This window comes from Pongo pygmaeus, chromosome 11 (genome assembly GCF_028885625.2).
Source record: "Pongo pygmaeus isolate AG05252 chromosome 11, NHGRI_mPonPyg2-v2.0_pri, whole genome shotgun sequence".
NCBI lineage: Eukaryota > Metazoa > Chordata > Mammalia > Primates > Hominidae > Pongo > Pongo pygmaeus.
In genome coordinates, this window is record NC_072384.2 from 116,556,592 (window position 1) to 116,575,455 (window position 18,864).

General features: G+C 41.7%; 1 protein-coding gene across 2 annotated transcripts in view; it reads left to right on the forward strand.

Annotated features, from left to right (window-relative positions):
- Nucleotides 1–5,449: 5,449 nt before the first annotated feature.
- XRCC5 (X-ray repair cross complementing 5) overlaps nt 5,450–18,864 on the forward strand; it is a 96,663-nt gene continuing 83,248 nt past the window's right edge. For both annotated transcript variants that reach the window (XM_063647930.1, XM_054476784.1), the window contains exons 1-6: nt 5,450–5,665; nt 9,216–9,329; nt 13,003–13,186; nt 14,083–14,131; nt 15,393–15,515; nt 18,417–18,608. In XM_063647930.1, the coding sequence (XP_063504000.1) occupies nt 5,486–5,665; nt 9,216–9,329; nt 13,003–13,186; nt 14,083–14,131; nt 15,393–15,515; nt 18,417–18,608 (842 nt within the window). In that variant the 5' untranslated portion in view covers nt 5,450–5,485. The remainder of the gene's footprint in view (nt 5,666–9,215; nt 9,330–13,002; nt 13,187–14,082; nt 14,132–15,392; nt 15,516–18,416; nt 18,609–18,864) is intronic.

An 18,864-nucleotide genomic window follows, 5' to 3' on the forward strand; every position in this document is an offset into this window, starting at 1 on the left:
CTGGAGTGCAATGGCGCGATCTCTGCTCACTGTAACCTCCGCTTCCTGGGTTCAAGTGATTCTCCAGCAGCTGGGATTACAGACGCGCCACCACCATGCCTGGCTAATTTTTGTATTTTTAGTAGAGATGGGGTTTCACCATGTTGGCCAGGCTGCTCCCAAACTCCTGACCTCAGGTGATCCACCCGCCTCGGCCTCCCAAAGTGCTGGGATTACAGGCATGAGCCACCAAGCCCAGCCGGGACATAAACTTTTATTTCATATCTGTACTCTGTTAATATTCTACTTATTTTCTCAGTTACCCATATAACCGTTATAACAGCTCTCTGTCAGAACACAAAGCCTGTACATTTTAATTTTTTATAATGGTCACGAAGTCATTACTCATAGTTCACGTTCAAGGTAATACCAAATGCAAACATATTCCAGCAACTTAAATTATAATTACACAATAAAATTTTTATTTGCCTTTATTAACTACCTGAAGGGGAACACATGGTCTACATTGTAGCAATAGTTCAAAAAAATCTCTGCTGTTTCAGTTATCTATTGCTGCTGTAACACCTAAAACACAATGGCTTAAAATAACAGCTTGGTGTGCACCTGTGGTCCCAGCCCCTTGGGAGGCTGAGGTGGAAGGATGGCTTGAGCCTGGGAGGTGAGGTTGCAGTGAGCTAAGATAGAGCTACTACACTCCAGCTGGGTGACAGAGTCACATCCTGTCTCAAAACAAAACCAAAACCAAATAAACCGCACCAAAATAGCCATTCAATTCCTTTGCTCACAGTTCTGTAATTTGTGCAGAGCTTGGTGGAGACTACTATCTCTGCTGAGATAGCTTCCTAAGGAGGATCTTCTCCCTAGACAGCCTCACTTGCATGGCTGCCAATTTGGTGCTGGGTGACATCCAGGTTACTCTTGGGGCTGTTGGTGCTCAGTGCTTGTATTAGTCTGCTTGGGCTACCATAACAGACTTGGGCTGTCATAACAGATAACACCATAGACTAGGTAGCTTAAATGACAGAAATTAATTTTCTCACAGTTCTAGAGGCTGGAGGGATCTCTTCTTGGGTTGCAAGTGGCTGTCTTCTCACTCTGTTGACATGACCTCTTTATGTGAGTGGGGAGAGATGGGGAGGGAGGGAGAGAGAGAGAGCGAGCGAGCTCTCTAGCGTCTCTTGGTCTCTTGTTTCTTTTCACAGAAGCACTAATTCCATCAGGAGGGCCACCCTCATGACTTTATCTAAATCTGATCACCTCCTAAAGGCCTCATCTCCAAATATCATCACATTGGGGGTTAGAATCTCAACATATGAATTTTGGGGAGACACACTCAGTCCATAATAGGGCTCCTTCATGTGGCTATGTTGGGCTTTCACACATGGCAGTCTTCATACATGGTATCTGGGTTCACCAGGGTGCAAAAGACAAATCTGCCAGATATTCTAAAGGCTTCAGCCCAGAACTACCTACTGTTCTGTAAATGCCTACACATTTTACTGGTTATAGCAGGTCACGAGGCCTGTCCAGATTCAAGGGGAAGGAACTACATAAGGGTGTGAATGCTGGGAGGCACGGCTCACACGGATCACCAAAATGACATTTTGCCATTCCCCCTTTCCTATTCCATTTATTTCCTTCATATGCCACAGTGGCTCTTACACATTTCTCTCTAACTCCCCCTTCTGTCCCCCAACACACACACCATCACCACCACTAGTCATAGCCCATCAACTTCCTGTCCCCCTTTATACCCAATTCTGTATCGTATAAATCCAAAAGGACCTTGCACTGACAGAAACAGAACCAACAAAGCCAGAATCCTTTTGTTGTGGAGGAGGAAGGGAGTAGCCATATATGCTGTCACATCATTAATAATGTTTATCCCTTGACCCTTGATTAATGAAAGCCCTTTGCCAGGGGAAGCAATGTTTAAAGTCCATACCCCTTCTCAGCATCACAGATGCCTAGCTGCGCAGAGATGGATGGTTCTAAAGACTTCTATAAAAACAGCTGAGATGCAAACAAGCACAGCTACTAGAACGTCTTTTATTTCTTCCAAGAAACAGACCTGTACTGAAGGGTGTGTGGGAGACAGAGAGTGGGGACAGGGAGAAGGAGAAGAAGGGGCAGAAAGAGGAGCAGGAGGAAGAGGAAGGGGAAAAGCAAGAGGAAGGGAGGGAAGGAGGGAGGGGGAGAGAGAGAAAGAAAGGAAGAGGAAAAATAAATAGAGACCATATACAAGATAAAAACATGGACATAAAGCATGCAAATTTCCTTCACTGTATTGAGTCTCCAGTAATTCTCTTTACCAGTCTTATTAAAAATATTTTTTAGGCTGAGTGCGGCGGCTCATGCCTGTAATCCCAGCACTTTGGGAGGCTGAGGTGGGCGGATCACCTGAGGTCAGGAGTTCGAGACCAGCCTGGCCAACATGGCAATATCCCGTCTCTACTAAAAATACAAAAATTAGCCAGCGCTGTGGTGGGTGCCTATAATTCCAGCTACTTGGGAGGCTGACGCCGGAAAATCGCTTGAGCCTGGTGGTCAGTGGGAGTGGCGGAGGTTTGCAGTGAGCTGAGATCGTGCCACTGCACGCCAGCCTGGGCACAGAGTGAGACTGTCTCAAAAAAAAAAAAAAAAAAAAAAAAAAGAGGATATCAGGGTACATGATCTCCAAATGCTGATAAGTTGTTACATAAGTCCCACCAATTCACAATTTAATATCATATACTCTACACACTCAAATTTTCAGTCTTTCAAAGCACATTAACAAAGTTATCAGGAAAACGGGACTAGCACAACCAAAGATGTTACAGAGTGCACACAATTTTGACACGGATAGCAACTTGATCAAGGAGTGGTTTTCTTCAGGAAACAATTCTACTAAAAAACCCATGAAAATAGAAGTAATTTAAAATTTTCAAGACACATTAAATGCATGACTGTGGCTCTATATTGCCATTTAGTATGCCTTGTACTATAGGAAATAAAATACCCTCTCCCTAGGGAATGTTAAACTGACTTCCAAGACAGTGAAAGCCTCCCATTATTCACTATTTCAGTGTTTCCTGGTTGTACCAAACAACAAACAAATGAATTATTTCACCTTTTAAAAGCTACACTTTCGAAATGGGATGAAGTGGGATTCCCTCCTTCTTAAAAATGTTTCGGCCAGGCACAGTGGCTCACGCCTGTAATCCCAGTACTTTGGGAGGTCAAGGTGGGCGGATCACCTGAGGTCGGGAGTTGGAGACCAGCCTGACCAAGATGGAGAAACCCCATCTCTACTAAAAATACAAAATTAGCCGGGTGTGGTGGCACATGCCTGTAATCCCAGCTACTTGGGAGGCTGAGGCAGGAGAATCGCTTGAACCCGGGAGGCGGAGGTTGCAGTAAACAGAATTTGCGCCACTGCAGTCCAGCCTGGGCAACAAGAGCGAAACTCCATCTCAAAAAAAAAAAAAAGTTTCTACAGCTACTAAAAAACTTGCATTTAAAAATAGTTGATAAAAATATTCCTTATCAAAATAGTTGATAAAAATATTCCTCTAAGGCCAAGTGCAGTTGCTCACACCTGTCATCCCAGCACTTTGGGAGGCTGAGGCGGGAGGATCGCTTGATCCCAGGAGTTCAAGACCAGGCTGGGCAACATAGGAAGACCCCGCCTCCACACACACACAGGAACCCCACAAAAATTAGCTGGACTTGGTGGCACACACCTGTGGTCCCAGTTACTTGGGAGGCTGAGGTAAGTGAATCGCTTGAGCCCAGGGGTTCCAGGGTGCAGAGGAGCTATGATTGTGCTACTGGACTCCAGCCTGGGCCAAGCGACACCCTGTCTGTTTCTTTCTTTTTCTCTCTCTAGCTCTGGATTGTACAAGAAGGGAGACAAGGACCACTGATAAGATATGGTATGTGATACTAATCAGATTTGGCTTCTTTCTGTCCTGCTTCACCAGAGGCTGGACTCTCCTTGTTTCAGTTTCTCCGTTTTCCACAGGTAAATCTTTTGTTTCCTGGATAGCCACTTGGCCTGTTTGCCCTTTGCTCCCATTTTCCCTTGTTTGCTTCTTTGTCTGAAAATTTATGCTGTCCTGCTGCCTTCGCTGGGCTTCTTTTCCACTTTTGCTGGAGGAGATTTAGCTGACAACCTCGCAGATCTTCACCGCCCCTTCTGCCGAGCTGATCTTTCTCTTGGGAATCCCACCCGAAGGGAAGGGCGAGTGTCCGTGCCTGCCTGCCTGCTGCAGCCCGCGCAAAGCTGAGCGGCCAGGGCGCTGCTGTTCCTTAAAAGTATTATTAAAAATAATATTTCAGCTTTTAAGTAACTCCGTGACTTTGAATCAAAAGCTGGAAGAACCTCCTGGGCTCTATGAACACGTCTGAATATGTCTGACTCTACATTCTAGAGGCTTCAATATATTTATAATTTTGGCTCTTGGATTCTCCACATCTTTTCAGGTTCAATTCTTGCTTTTCCCAGAAACAATTTTGAAGCAGGAGAGAATATTGATTGGACTTGATTTTCTCAGTTTGGACAGAGGTTTGCAGACACTTTGCAGCTTGCCAGACCCTTCGTCCAGCCACCTGTCAGCTGGGGGTTATACGGTATAGAAAGCAGTCATTTCTATGCAAGGTACTGCTTGGGCCTGCCTCCCTCAAAGGGGTAGGGGATGCGGGCTGGACAAAGGGCTCGTGATCAAGTAAAGCACTGTGATGACAGCTGCTATTTCTATATCTCCCTAGACTTGTCTTCTAAATTAAACCTCGACTCCTCCCTTCCAAGCTGGAGCCACTGCTTACAGGGAGAGCCTTAGCAGATAAAGTCTCATGCCTCCAGGCGTTTGTGCATCCCATTTTCTCTGCAGAGTAGAATCTCCTTTCTACTTTTGTGCTCCTGGGGACGTCCTACTCTTCTTCCCCACTTGGCTCTAAGGTTATCACATCGGTGAAGTGTTTCATTATCACACTTTTTAGAAGAAACTGAGTCTTTTAGAGAAGTGACTTTCAGCATTCATTCTTATACTCAAGAAAATCGAACTCCACAATAACCAAAAATAAAAGGTAGAAAAAACCCCACAAATGATAAGAGGAAAAAAAAATCAAAAGTTATAAAAAATAAATGAAAAAATGAAATTAAAAAAAGGAAAAAAGATTTAAAAAGTAAAAAAAAGAAAATAAACTCTAACTCCAGAGCTCTGACACAAAATGCCTTAGGTGTTATTCTCAATGAGAGAAAAGGGAAGTGAATCTTTAAGTGATTAAGTGAATCGTTAAGTAAATCTGTCGTACTAGCGTCTCAGGCGGCTCGAACACCACACGCTACCGACTACGGCGGAATGGAGGGAATCTGCGCATGCTCGGCGGGAATCTGCGCATACTCGGGGGGAATCTGCGCAAACTCGGCGGGAATCTGCGCATGCTCGGTGGGAATCTGCGCAAGCTCGGCGGGAATCTGCGCAAGCTCGGCGGGAATCTGCGCATGCTCAGAGTTCCGGGGCACGGTTTCCCCGCCCCTTTCAGGCCTAGCAGGGAACGAAGCGGCTCTTCCCGCTATCTGCCGCTAGTCCACCGGAAGCGAGTTGCGACCCGGCAGGTTCCCGCCCGGAAGAAGCGACCAAAGCGCCTGAGGACCGGCAACATGGTGCGGTCGGGGAATAAGGTATAAAGAAAGCCATGGGCTTGGGCTTTACCCGGACTGGGGATCCGGAGAGGGTGGTTCGGAAGCAGGAATCGTGGGATCGCGGCCAAGCCGAAGAATGGGGCAAGAGATCATGGTGGTGGGCTCAGTCAGGAGGGCCGGGACCGAGGGATGCGCTCTGAGAAAAGCTGGATATTTGGGGTTCCAAGACCTGAATTTGAGCCTCGCTGACTCCACTTCTTCTACTACCCACCCATCCCATCGCTCTTCTCCCTCTCTACCTACTCTTTGTCTCACCTCCCTCCCCACCCGCCTCGCCTCTCTCTCCCTTTATCCCATTCCACTTCCTAGCCCCACTTCCTCTGTTACTTCCACGCCTGGGTTCTTAAGATCTCTATGAGAATGAAAATTAGCTGTGATAAAGCAACTATCCCACAGGGCTTGTTGTAAAACTTAAGAGAGGGACTATCTGTGACTAAAATAACTTAAAATATAAAGCGTCGTATTATTAGCTTTATAATAACGTAATATCCCGCATTTATTGAAAGCCTAATCTGTGAGGGACGGTTCTAAACCTTTTATTCTTGTCTCATTTAATCTTAACAACCCCTTGAAGTGAAAACTATTTATCTCCATTTTGCAAGTGGGAAAACCAAGGAATAAAGAACTGTGGGCTTTTCGTGGTGAAATCCGGATTTGAATCCAAGCTCTCCGGTTTCAGGGCCCGGGAGAAGCCCTGTGTTGCTAGAAATCTATGACCGTTGGTGTCCCAGATCAGTAACAGAAATTACAATGAATTTTAAAGTGATTTTTTTTTTCCAACATAAAAGAGTGGTAGTTGTCTCTGAAGGGTCACTAGAGGGAGATGTGGTTCCAGGGATAAATGAATTTATTCAATACAGATAAACAAGATACGAGTTTGAGCAACTGATCCCTAGTTCTCTCAACTCTTCATTGAGAAATGTTGATTAAAACGATCATGAACTTTTAATAATGCCACTCACCTCCTTTGTTCGTCCTCTTTCAGCTGCTGAAAACTTTGTAGCTCTAGTGGAGGAGCTGTTTGTGTCAGAGGGACTGGAAGTAAAATTCTAACAGCCTGTATTGCCTTGGTATAGAAATGAAAAGTTGCTATGCTGCCCAGTTTCTCTTTCTCAGTTTTCTTACTGCTGCCAGATAGGAACTCAGATATATAGACCATTCTGCTTCCAGACAATAAGTTCCATATTTGAAACCCTTTGATGGCATTTTCTGGATACCTAATTCATGACAAAAGTGCTTTAGTCCTCTAGAGTTTTCTGGTTTAAAAGTAGCTTTTGTGGGTGTCTATCAAATAAGTGCAGCAGCATATTTTGTGACTCTTAAGTTTTTTTAGGTTATTATGCCCCAGGCATTGAAACTGGGATGTGCATTTTACCGTTCTCAAAGGAATTTTGTGGTTTATTAGCACGTTTTTTTTTCAAATAATCTAATTTTACTTCAGAAATCTCTTAGTGCATTGTGTTGTTTGTAAACTAGTGAAAAATAATCTTTTCCTTTTCATGTGTTGCCTGAGATATAAGCACATTTAGAAATCATCTATAACTTCCCTGATAGGAATTCATTCAGGTTTTTAAAACATTTCTAGGGTCAAGAGATCACTTTAAAAAGAGTAGTTTCTTTATTGATCACTTCTGAATGTTATTTTTTATCCCTCGTATGGAGTCGTATCAGTCTCCCTGTAACTTCCATCTATTGATCCTGTTGTCTTTCTTGCAGACCAATCCTTTTATACAACAGCTGTCAAATATCTGGGGGGAGGCCAGACATGGTGGCCAATACCTGTAATCCTAGCACTTTGGGAGGCGGAGGTGGGAGGATTGCTTAAGCCAAGGAGTTCGAGACCAGCCTGGGCAACACAGTGAGACCCCATCTCTACAAAAAAAATTTAAGAATTAGCTGGGCGTGGTGGGGTGCAACTGTGGTCCCAGCTATTTGGAAGGCTGAGGTAGTAGCAGGATCACTTGAGCCCGGAGATGGAGGCGGTAGTGAGCCATGATCATGCCACTGCACTCCAGCCTGGGTGACAGTGAGACCATGTCTCAAAAAAAAGGAAAAAAATGGTGGGGAAGAAAACTGTTATGTTCCCTTTAATCTTCTCATCTGACTTAAATATCTTGTTTTTTCCAGCTGTTCTTTACATCATGTATTCTTCAGATTCTTCCCTAAGCTGCTCATTTCATGTTCATTTGTAATTAATTTTCCTGGTAAGATGTTAGCCCAGAACTCTTCACAGTTTGTTTGATCGGTACAAAGCACTGCTGAGACTATCAGTCAGAGTCAAGGAATGTTAACTCCAGAAAGAACCTTAAACCTCATCTAGTCCAACAGTTCCCTACCTTTTAGTATTATTAACAGTGAGATTGACATTCCCAAGGACTCAGAACTAATGGGTAGGGGAGATGGGACTAGATCCCAGGTCTCCGATTGCTGTTATCTTTTTTCACCAGAAGACCCTTTTTTTCTCTTCTTGAATTCACTACACTGTTGATACAGACCAACATATTTAGGCGATGAAGTAAGATAGGTGTGGGGAATGTGGTGCAAAAGACATTTCACATTGTTGATTGATTTTATAATTCACACTGAAATTGTGAGTTGCCATCAGTCCAGGTCTCTTCCAGCTTGTATTCAGGTAAAATTTGGAAGCCAGGTATAAATAACTTTACATGTATTCCTTTTAGTTAGGTTTCTCTTATTTTCTTAGTCTCCTACATACGTGATTGCTATGTAATGGCTTGTGCCTTAGCTTATGTGATTCTATCTGTCTGTAACTTACGCATTCACATGATTGACTCCTACTCATTAAGACTCACCCAAGGAAGTCCACATTCAGGAAGCCTTTTCTGCCCCTTCACTGCTCTGGTATCCCCTCCACCAGTCTTGAGTGGATGCTCCTTCTGTGTCTCTCAGTGCCCAGTGCATACTTCTATCATGGAACATTGTTTTGGTATTATTTGTTATCTGTCTGTGTCCTCTACTAGAATAGATTTGGTGTCTTTATTTTAGATCATCAGTTTACAAACTGACTCAAATTGTCAGGATATACCTCTTAGCATATATATAGATTTCAGCAGTCACTTGTAACAAAAATGCTTCATAACAAATTATGCCCCGAATCAGTGACTTAAAACGAAAGCATCTGTTCTCATGTTTGTAGGTCTGCAGGTCAGCTGCAGTTTGTCTGATGTATATTGAGCATAAATGGGCTTAACTCTGGCCTGCAGGTTGGCATCATATGTACTCATCATGGGTTTATTCTGGGGCTTAGACCAAAGAAGTGGCAGCTATCTGGAGCATGTTCCTCTCCTGGTAGAAACTTCTGTAGCTTTTAGAAAGTATCAGGACTATTTAAGGGTTTTCCGTAGTGAAAATTTATATGTCTTACACACATTCTTATGTAGAACACATCCCTTTCTCACACCTTTCCTAAATACTGATACAGGTTCATGAATACAATAAGCAAGGGACATTCTTACAGTCTTTTCTTATGACTTATTTTCTCAAACACTCTTTGGAACTTTGTTTCCAGGCAGCTGTTGTGCTGTGTATGGACGTGGGCTTTACCATGAGTAACTCCATTCCTGGTATAGAATCCCCATTTGAACAAGCAAAGAAGGTGATAACCATGTTTGTCCAGCGACAGGTAAGTTTCAGATTGACACTGAGCTTGTAACCCATGTTTGAACTGCTTGTTGCCTCTACCCACTAATGCAAGATACCAGCCTCCTTATAGTGTCCAGCCCCTCTGTTTGAGGGGATTCTGGGGAGTTTCCTTACATGTACTCACATACAAGTTCACCTACCACTAGAGTCTGATATTTTTTCTTCCCTCGTTTTGGCCCCTTCACTAGATACTACAGTTTTTATCAGAAACAAGAGGCAGTAAAAAGTAATGTTTAAAAGCACAATCTCTAGAGACAGATGGCTTGGGTTTGTATCCTTGTTCTGCCATGTCATTTACTAACCTTCTAATGTTGAACAAGTCCTTCAACTTGTTTGTGACTAGTTCAGTTATCTTTTGCTATGTAATAAACTACCCCAAAATGTAGTGTCTCAAGTAACATTTTAAAAATTCATCATTCATGGTTCTGTGGGGTGACTGGTTGCTCAGTTGGGTGATTCTCTATTGAGGCCTCTTACGCAGTTGCAATCAGATGGCAGCTGGGGCTGGAGTCATCCAAAGGCTCAACTGGACCAGATGTCCAAAATGGTTCACTCACATGGCTGGAAGACGATGCTTTCTAGTGGCTGTGAGCTCAGTTGGGGCTGTCCATTAGAATCTCTACATGTGGTTTCTGTATAGTTTGAATTCTCACATGAAGCAGCTCGTTCTAAGGAGTATCCCAAGAATGGGTTTTCTATGAGACCCTGCCTGTGTGGCTTCTTAAGACCTATGTTTAAAAACCCCAGAAAGTTGTTTCTGTTTTCTATTAGTCAAGCAAGACACTAAGGTTAGGTCACAGTTTGAATTTTCACATGAAGCAGCTGGTTCTAAGGAGTATCCCAAGAATGGGTTTTCTATGAGACCCTGCCTATGTGGCTTCTTAAGACCTATGTTTAAAAACCCCAGAAAGTCGTTTCTGTTTTCTATTAGTCAAGCAAGACACTAAGGTTAGGTTACATTTAAGGGAGGAGAATTAGACTCCCTCTCTTGATAAAAAGAGTAGCCTGCAAATACAAGGAGAGAAAGAACGGATGGTGGCTATCTTGGAGGTTAGCTACTACAGTGCCTCAGTGTCCCATGTGTAAAATGAGAATAATGATACCTGTCACATAGGGTAGTTTTGAAGAATAAAAGAATTAATGTAGAATAGTGCTTGGAATATTGTAAACACAATGTAAGCATCAGCTGTTTTTATTTCTGCCCCTTCTGCTTGGTATGACTGCCACTTTTGCTAAGTCCATGAGTTCCTGCTTCTTTCACTATCTACTGCTGCTCCTCCTGGACACTTCTGTTTCTTCTGTGTGTTTACACTTCCGTTGGGCACTAGTACTTCCCACCTGTCATTCTAGATTTTTAAAAATCTTGATGACCTGGAGTCCTTGAGGTGTTGTGTCAAGGAAGGTGCTCCAACCCTGTTCTTGGTTATAGTTGTGTTGGTGGAATTCAAGTAGTGTGGCTGTCCCCTAGTATGCTGTTAGAGAAGGTAAGTAGACATGAGCAGGGCAGGAGAGAGGGCCCCCGAGAATGTTGGGCATTTGTGAAGCCGTGGTTAGGCAATTAGAAATCTGTCCCTCTGAAGTGATGAGCAGGGCAAGGGAGGGGCCCCAAAGCTGTCAGGTTATCATCGAGGGGAAGACAGGCGGGCATAAAACTGTCACTCTAAGGTAATAAGTGGCCATGATTGGTATCAGGAATTAGAGGAATCTTAACAGACAGAAAACACCTGGAGTTAGCAAGCCATAATCCTTAAGGTTTCGAGCATGCGCAGTAAAAGAGCAAGATGGTGAAATTTAACCGGTATAAAAGTTTCCTCTGGGGGCGCTCGACCAATAATACCGAGTTGCCGCTACTGAGCATGCGCATGACTAGTACGCACACTACGCATGTGGCGGCCCCCCCCCCAAGCCCTAGCAAGGCTAGTGCGCATGCGTTGATTAATTCGGCCTGCTCAAGAGAGGAACAAAGGAGACTGGAAGCCCGGGAAAAGATGGCGCCGGTGGGGGGGCGCGGGGCGGTCTAAAAACTAAACAAAGAAGGGTGCAGGGCACTTGATTTATCACGTGGCCCTCTTGGTTCTCTTCCAAGTGTACTCTGCTTTCTCCAGTAAACTCTCACTTTGCTTAAAATAAATTTTTCCTCCTCCTTTAAACCTTGCCTATGTCTGTCGTTTCAATTGTTTACTTCGAGAAGACCAAGAACCGAGATTACTGCAGAGTCGCCGCTCCGGAGTTTCTCTGGATAACTGCCGACTTACACTCCAGTAACAAGAGTATAGGTGTTTTTTTGTTTGTTTGTTTTTGTTTTAGAGAGAAAGAGTCAGAATCAGGAAGTCAGAATCAGGAACTTAGTGCCAGTCCCATACTACATTCAGAATTTCCTCCCCTCCCATGACTGAGATTTTGTCTAGGGCAAGATTAGCTTGCCTTAAGATGGATGCTTGTCTAGGCGACAGATACCTGCCCAGCCAGTATGCTAGACATGCTTGAATCCAGCAGCAGACACCATTAGTCCATGTACAACTGGGAATTGTTGTGTTGTTTACAGACTGAAGGATTAAACAGACCCTACAAAAATGAAGAATGACAGAATTCCATTATCTCTTCATACAGCACTCTTCCTCATCAATGTAAAAAGGCCTATGTTAATAATTAGGACTGTCTTTTGTGTCATATTTTTTGTTTTTATATTTAATTATGAAATATTTCATAAAATAGGCAAATACAGAGAATATACAGGAAACCAATTTTCCCATTGTCTTATGCTGTAAATCCTAATGTTTCATATTTGTTTGATTTTTTTTTTTTTTTTTAATAAAGTGTTACAGATAAACCTGAAGGCCCTTCCTAACCCTTTTTTTTCTCTTCTTTTCTCAGGATTTTGGTAGTTATTACTATGTATATTTTATACTTGGACATGAGTATATATTCATAAATACTTAGTATTGTATAAAGCTGTCAAAAGTGTATGTAAATGGTTTTATATGGTACATGTAATTCTGCAGCATATCTTTTATCAACATATTTTTTTAGATCTATTCATGTTGATATGTGTTGGACAAATTTATTCATTTTTACTGGAGTATGATATTTCATTGTGTAAATATTCTGCAATGTGTTTTTGCATTCTTCTGTTTGATAGTTTGCTTCCAGTTTTTGCCCTATTATAAACAGTGCTGAAGTGTAAACTTCCTATCTGTACATAATTTTTCTAGGGTGTACTGTATATGCCTGCCAATGAAATTGCTGGGATATAGGCGATCCTGCACTTTTTTTTTTAACCTCTGGAAAATTTAAACCTTAGACATTCTATAAAGACATACTAAAATCTTTTCACATTGTCCATTTTTGGTTCTCTAATTGAGAGTTATGAGTTTGATTTGGCTGGAAATCATCAAGAACACTTACCACCCTCCTATTTCCACACCCCAACTTCTGCTGAAATGAAGGGTGAGACTTACAGTCAATGAAAAACATCTGTTTAGAACCTAAGAATTGTCATTGTCCGTAAGTCTCATCTTTCATCCCACCCAATACTATATGGCCCCAGGGACCTGCCATAGGGAGGTCTGTTGTCCTGCTCCCTGAAGGTTAGTTATTTTATTGCTTCCAGATTGTTCTAATATAGTTTTCAGCCATCTGACATTTTTTTCTAGGTGTTTGCTGAGAACAAGGATGAGATTGCTTTAGTCCTGTTTGGTACGGATGGCACTGACAATCCTCTTTCTGGTGGGGATCAGTATCAGAACATCACAGTGCACAGACATCTGATGCTACCAGATTTTGATTTACTGGAGGACATTGAAAGCAAAATCCAACCAGGTTCTCAACAGGCTGACTGTATCCTTTTTCTGCCAGAGAAAACTTTAAGAAATTTCCTTTATTCTGGGAATCGTAAAGCAGTTTGATGAGACACCCCCAGAGTTTCAGCTATGAGTATATGGGTATATTTTGCTCTGAGGAGGGAGAGGTAATGTGTTAATAGGGTTTAATGTGAAATTAATCAGTTTAAAACAGTGCTTGGGCTCCCAGCCCTCCACTCACTTCCCTGTTCTCTGCATGGGTGATATTGAGAGGTTGGGAGGCATAGGAAGGGGGAAGACCCTAGGGAGTATATGTGAGCATTGACTATATGCAGAGGGTTTTAGTGGTGCTCGTTAGAAATGTTTGGAGGTGGATAAAAGATACTTTTAAAAGAGTATCCTCCCAATGTTGTCTACTTTTTTTCTGGATGGAAGATGTTTTTGTGCCAGAAATCAGATTGATGCCCAAAGTGAGATTTCCAGTTTACTCCACAGGTCCCCTAATTTTAAGGGATCACTCTTGTTCTTTTTCTAATCAATTAGTAGTGCTATTCCTGATCACTGGGAAGTGCTGTTGTGTTAGGGGTGACTTGCAAATGCTACATTATGGTTCGCTTCATATTTAAGAATGGACTGTGGCCACCAAAAATGGGTTCTAGATACTATTAAATGACATAATTTTTGGTTAAATGAATGCAATGTGTTAGATTACCTTTTGTTTATATTTCTTGGTTGTTTTTGGCAGAATATATAGTTTGATATATAGAATGTATGAATATATGTTAGTGAACTTTGGAAGAAGGGCACTCAGGCAAGTACTTTAAGTCATCACATAGTTCAGTGTCCACAATTTCCAGCACTTCACTGGAAAGAGTTGTGTGTTCGTGGCATGAAGAGACTGTTTGGTGATATCCCTGTCCTTAACTAGCTGAGTCCTGGATGCACTAATCGTGAGCATGGATGTGATTCAACATGAAACAATGTAAGTGTTCCAAGGAAGAGAGCTGGAAGTGAATCTTTTTGCAAAAATTGTATGGGTTAATCTATTGAATGTACTTTGTGATTCATTGTTAATCAAGCTGCATGTTTGTGTGTCAAGAGAAACATTTTTATAGAATTGAATGATTCAGTCCAACCTCTCTGTTTTTTAAAAGTTTTAAAAGAGGAAGGGCTATACTCGGTGAGTATTTTTCTGGGAGAAATAAAACATTTGGCTTATTTCAGTTTACTTCCTATTAGACTTAAGCTGATTACCAGGAATTTTAAAAAACACTAAGTGGTATAAGCCATATGTCATTGCTATTAAGTGCATACTAACTCTGGCCAACTTCCCTTTTTTGTTGTGTGTGTGTATGTTTTTTGTTGTTGTTGTTTGTTTTTTTTTTTTTGAGTTGGGGTATTTTTCTGTCACCCAGGCTAGAGTGCGGTAGTGCCAATATAGCTCACAGCAACCTCAGCTTGATCTCCTGGGCTCAAGAGATCCTTGCATCTCAGCCTCTTGAGTAGCTGGGACTACAGGTGCATGCCACCAAGTCCAGCTAATTTTCAAATTTTTATTTTTGCAGAGATGGTCTCACTATTTTGCCCAGGTTTTCTCAAACTCCTGGCTTCAAGCAGTCCTCCTATCTTGGCCTCCCAAAGTGTTAGGATTACAGGCATGAACCACCATGCCTGGCCTGCTTCCTAATTCAGTATTTATTTAATTATTGTGCCTTGGAAATGTATCTCTGGAGACATACATGTGCATGTACACATACCTCTTGGCTGTCAGGAGAATCATTTGCACTAAAATCCCAGGCCTAAATCTGTATAATCATTTCTCAATCTCTGTACATCCTCTGCTAAATCTTGCCACACAAAATCTGTGCATGGAATCAGAGCATGATATTTAGAAAGTGAACCTGAGCAAGGCTGAAGTTATAGTATGCTGGGAGAATTCTTTGTTTACATGCTGTGTGGTGGCTGGGAAGGGATATTTTTTCATCACATTTGAGTTAGGAATCCAGAAACATAATATTTCCATAATGCCCAGAAATTTTGGCCAAGATGTTCAAAGTATAAAGTGTATCAGGGTTGATGATGAGTTTAATAAGAACTTAATTGGACTACTAGAATGTAATCACATTTATTAACTCTATCTAGATCCATTTCTAAGCTTCTCTCCTCAGTGACCAAGTATATTTGAATTTGTAGAAAAATAATTCAGGAGAATGATTTATTAATATGATAACTCTCTCTTTTAGAGGAAAGAAGTTTGAGAAGAGGCATATTGAAATATTCACTGACCTCAGCAGCCGATTCAGCAAAAGTCAGCTGGATATTATAATTCATAGCTTGAAGAAATGTGATATCTCCCTGCAATTCTTGTAAGATCCTAAGAATAATGCATGTAGACAAATCCTATGATTTCCTAATATAGTGATTGGGCCCTCTGTATAGAGTACTTGGTTTATGGGAATTTTCACTTTCTGCTCCAAGGCTGAATCTGTCAGATGACTGACTACTCAGCAAACGTTTGCTGGTTACTCTCTGTGTTCTAGGAACTGTTCTGAGTGGTGGTGACAAGAAGATGAAAGTCAGTGATCCAGAAGAATTGAGCTTAGCGGCAGATCGTTGTTTAGTGTTCCTAGACGCAAAGAATTGAGGATTAGAAGAACCCTTTGAGGATATTCAATTTGTCTCCTTCCTGCTTAGAAGGCTTTACCCAAACAGTTATCAGATTGATGGATTTTTTTTTCTTAAACAGCTCTAGAGAACTGTGTCCTATACAGAGTGCATGTTTTAGGGTAGACAGGAATGCCAACTTGGGAATCATTCTAAATACATAACATGTTTATGTTTAACTCTTTTCAGATCCAAAAGATGTAGACACATACATAAAATTTAATTTGCTTATGTTTATTCAGAGATGGAGTATAAAACTTCAGGGGAAAAATATGTATTTCACAATTTATTAGGGAGAGAATTCCTCCTCACACAGTAACTTGAATATTCCCTCCGGGATTTACTTTCTCTGTGTTATATCCCTAACAAAAATTTCTTGTCACTACACTAACCCTTCTTGCTGCATTTGAAACATATTTTTTCTTGTCCTATTTTTGGTAAAAGTTGAGTGATGGTATAGGATGTTGAATTATTAATCTTCTGGGAATACTCGCTTTTCAAATTGAGAGCTATGCCAAGAAGCCTCTAGCTTAGAGTGGTAAGCCTTTGGCTTCATAAAATGCCTGCCAGGGGACATTAAGAACTTGTTTTGCATGTATGAGTAGTCTTCTCTTAAGACTACAGAGCGACATCACCTTTCTGTATGACTGGAAAAAGAGTTCAGAATAACCCATCAAACCAATACTTGTTAAGATGGTACTTCAGAGAAATTAAGTGCTTTTAAGTGACACTTCTTACTGAGTTGAGGTTTTTCTCAGTACTTCAGAAGCCCAGCTCAGCTTCTGGTCCCTTTTCATAATCTCAGGATGCCTTTACATGTTAGAAGCATACTGCATTTCTGTGAATGTCATTCAAAAGAGCTACTCTTTTTTTCCATGAGCAATACAGAAAAGTGCAGAAGAGGAAGCATAGCCTTTCCTTCTATTTGCTTTTTATTTGGTTGTATTTTTTTCTTGGTAATATGCTTTCTTCCTGTGCTACAAACCTCCAGCATACAAAGTAGAGTTCATAGTTTTACTCTTTGGTGTATTCCATGTAGAACTGATTGTTGTAATTGGACTAAAAAATTACCAGCAGCTCAAAGAAGCCCTGTGTTCTGTTTTTAATTTATTTTTAATTTTTTTTTAGAGACAAGGTCTTCTGTAGTGGCATAGTTATAGCTCACTGCAGCCAAAAACTCTTGGGTTCGAGTGAACCTCCTACCTGAGCCTTCTGCATAGCTGAGACTATAGAAGCATGTTACGACACCCAGCAGTTTTTAGTTTTTCTTGGTTGTTGTTTGTTTGTTTTTGAGGTGGAGTCTCGCTCTGTTGCCCAGGCTGGAGTGCAGTGGCGTAATCTCGGCTCACTGCAGCCTCCGCCTCCCAGGCTCAAGCAGTTCTCCTGTCTCAGCCTCCCTAGTAGCTGGGATTTCAGGTGTGTGCCACCACGCCCGGCTAATATTTGTATTTTTAGTAGAGATGGGGTTTTACCATGTTGGCCAGGCTGGTCTTGAATTCCGGACCTCAAGTGATCCACCTGCCTCGCCCTCCCAAAGTGCTGGGATTACAGGCGTGAGCCACTGTGCCTGGCATAGTTTTTAGTTTCTTCTACTGACTACTGAGGAAGCTTATTTCTGATCTAACGCAGAATAGACAGAACAGTTATTGTAATTTCTTTTTCCAGGATAACTTCCTTTCTCTTCACTTTTACGATTGTCTTTTTCTGGTTGTTGCTTTGGAAACAGGAGTAACCTGATGCAAACCCTGTGTCTCACACTTTCCTCCCTGGAAACTTTTTACCTGATAAATAATGCAGGACATGCAAATTACATCATGCTGTATTTGCTAAGTATATGAAGAAAAATTGTAAACAGCCCTATTTTAAGTGTAGCAAATAAAATGAGAAATCGCCTTAAAAACAAATTTATTTCTCACAATTCTGGAGGCCAGGAAGTCCAAGATCACAAAACTAACAGATTTGGTATCTGCTGAGAGATCTCTGCTCTCAAGATGGTGCCTTATTGCTGTGTCATCCCATGTCAAAAGGGCTAACACTGTTCTCACATGGTGGAAGGACATAAAAGGCAAAAATGGCAAAAAGCCTCTCCCTTCAACCATTTTTTTTAAGGTCGCTAACTCCATTTATGAGTTCCCCACCCTCAGGACTTCATTACCTCCTAAAGGGCCTTTGTCTTAATAGTATCATATTGGTGATTAGATTTCAAAATAATGATTTTGGGGGACATGTGTAGACCATTACAGTGTGGAAGAGGCCAGTCGGAGAGAGTGAAGCCAGCATAAAGGCAAATGAAAGTAAAATAGAGACAGAGAGAGTAATCCTTGCCACAGATGAGACCCTGGGTCTGGACTTCCTAAGGCCTTGTGCCACCCTGCCCTTTCAATTACTTGGTTATGTAGTAGCCAGTGATTTTCCCCTTTTACAAATCAAAGAGGTTTCAGTCACTTGAAACTGGGAGAATATTGGCTAAGGTAGGTAAGAGTCGTTTGACAGATGAGAAATTTGAAACTTGATAAGGTTGACTGATGTGCTTATTTTCTCATAGCTGATGAGTGACAGTTACAGGATTAGAACATTAACTACTGTTGATCTTTCTTTAATAGTTTGCCTTTCTCACTTGGCAAGGAAGATGGAAGTGGGGACAGAGGAGATGGTACCTTTCGCTTAGGTGGCCATGGGCCTTCCTTTCCACTAAAAGGAATTACCGAACAGCAGAAAGAAGGTCTTGAGATAGTGAAAATGGTGATGATATCTTTAGAAGGTGAAGATGGGTTGGATGAAATTTATTCATTCAGGTAAGAATTGAAAACATTGATGGGAATTTTTAATTGTACCCACGTAAATTTCTCTTTTGATTAGAGGTCTTCCAAATGTTTCCTTTTTCCGGGCCACTCTCGAATTAGTCATTGCTTAATATTCTGAGTTTTATTAAAGAAATAGTACACCCACCGTTAATCACCCTTTTTAAAGTTTGTGTTCTTGGCACATGTTTCTCATTTATTTCCGGAACCTGTGTCAGTGAAGTTCAGGAATATATAGATACCGTGAGAA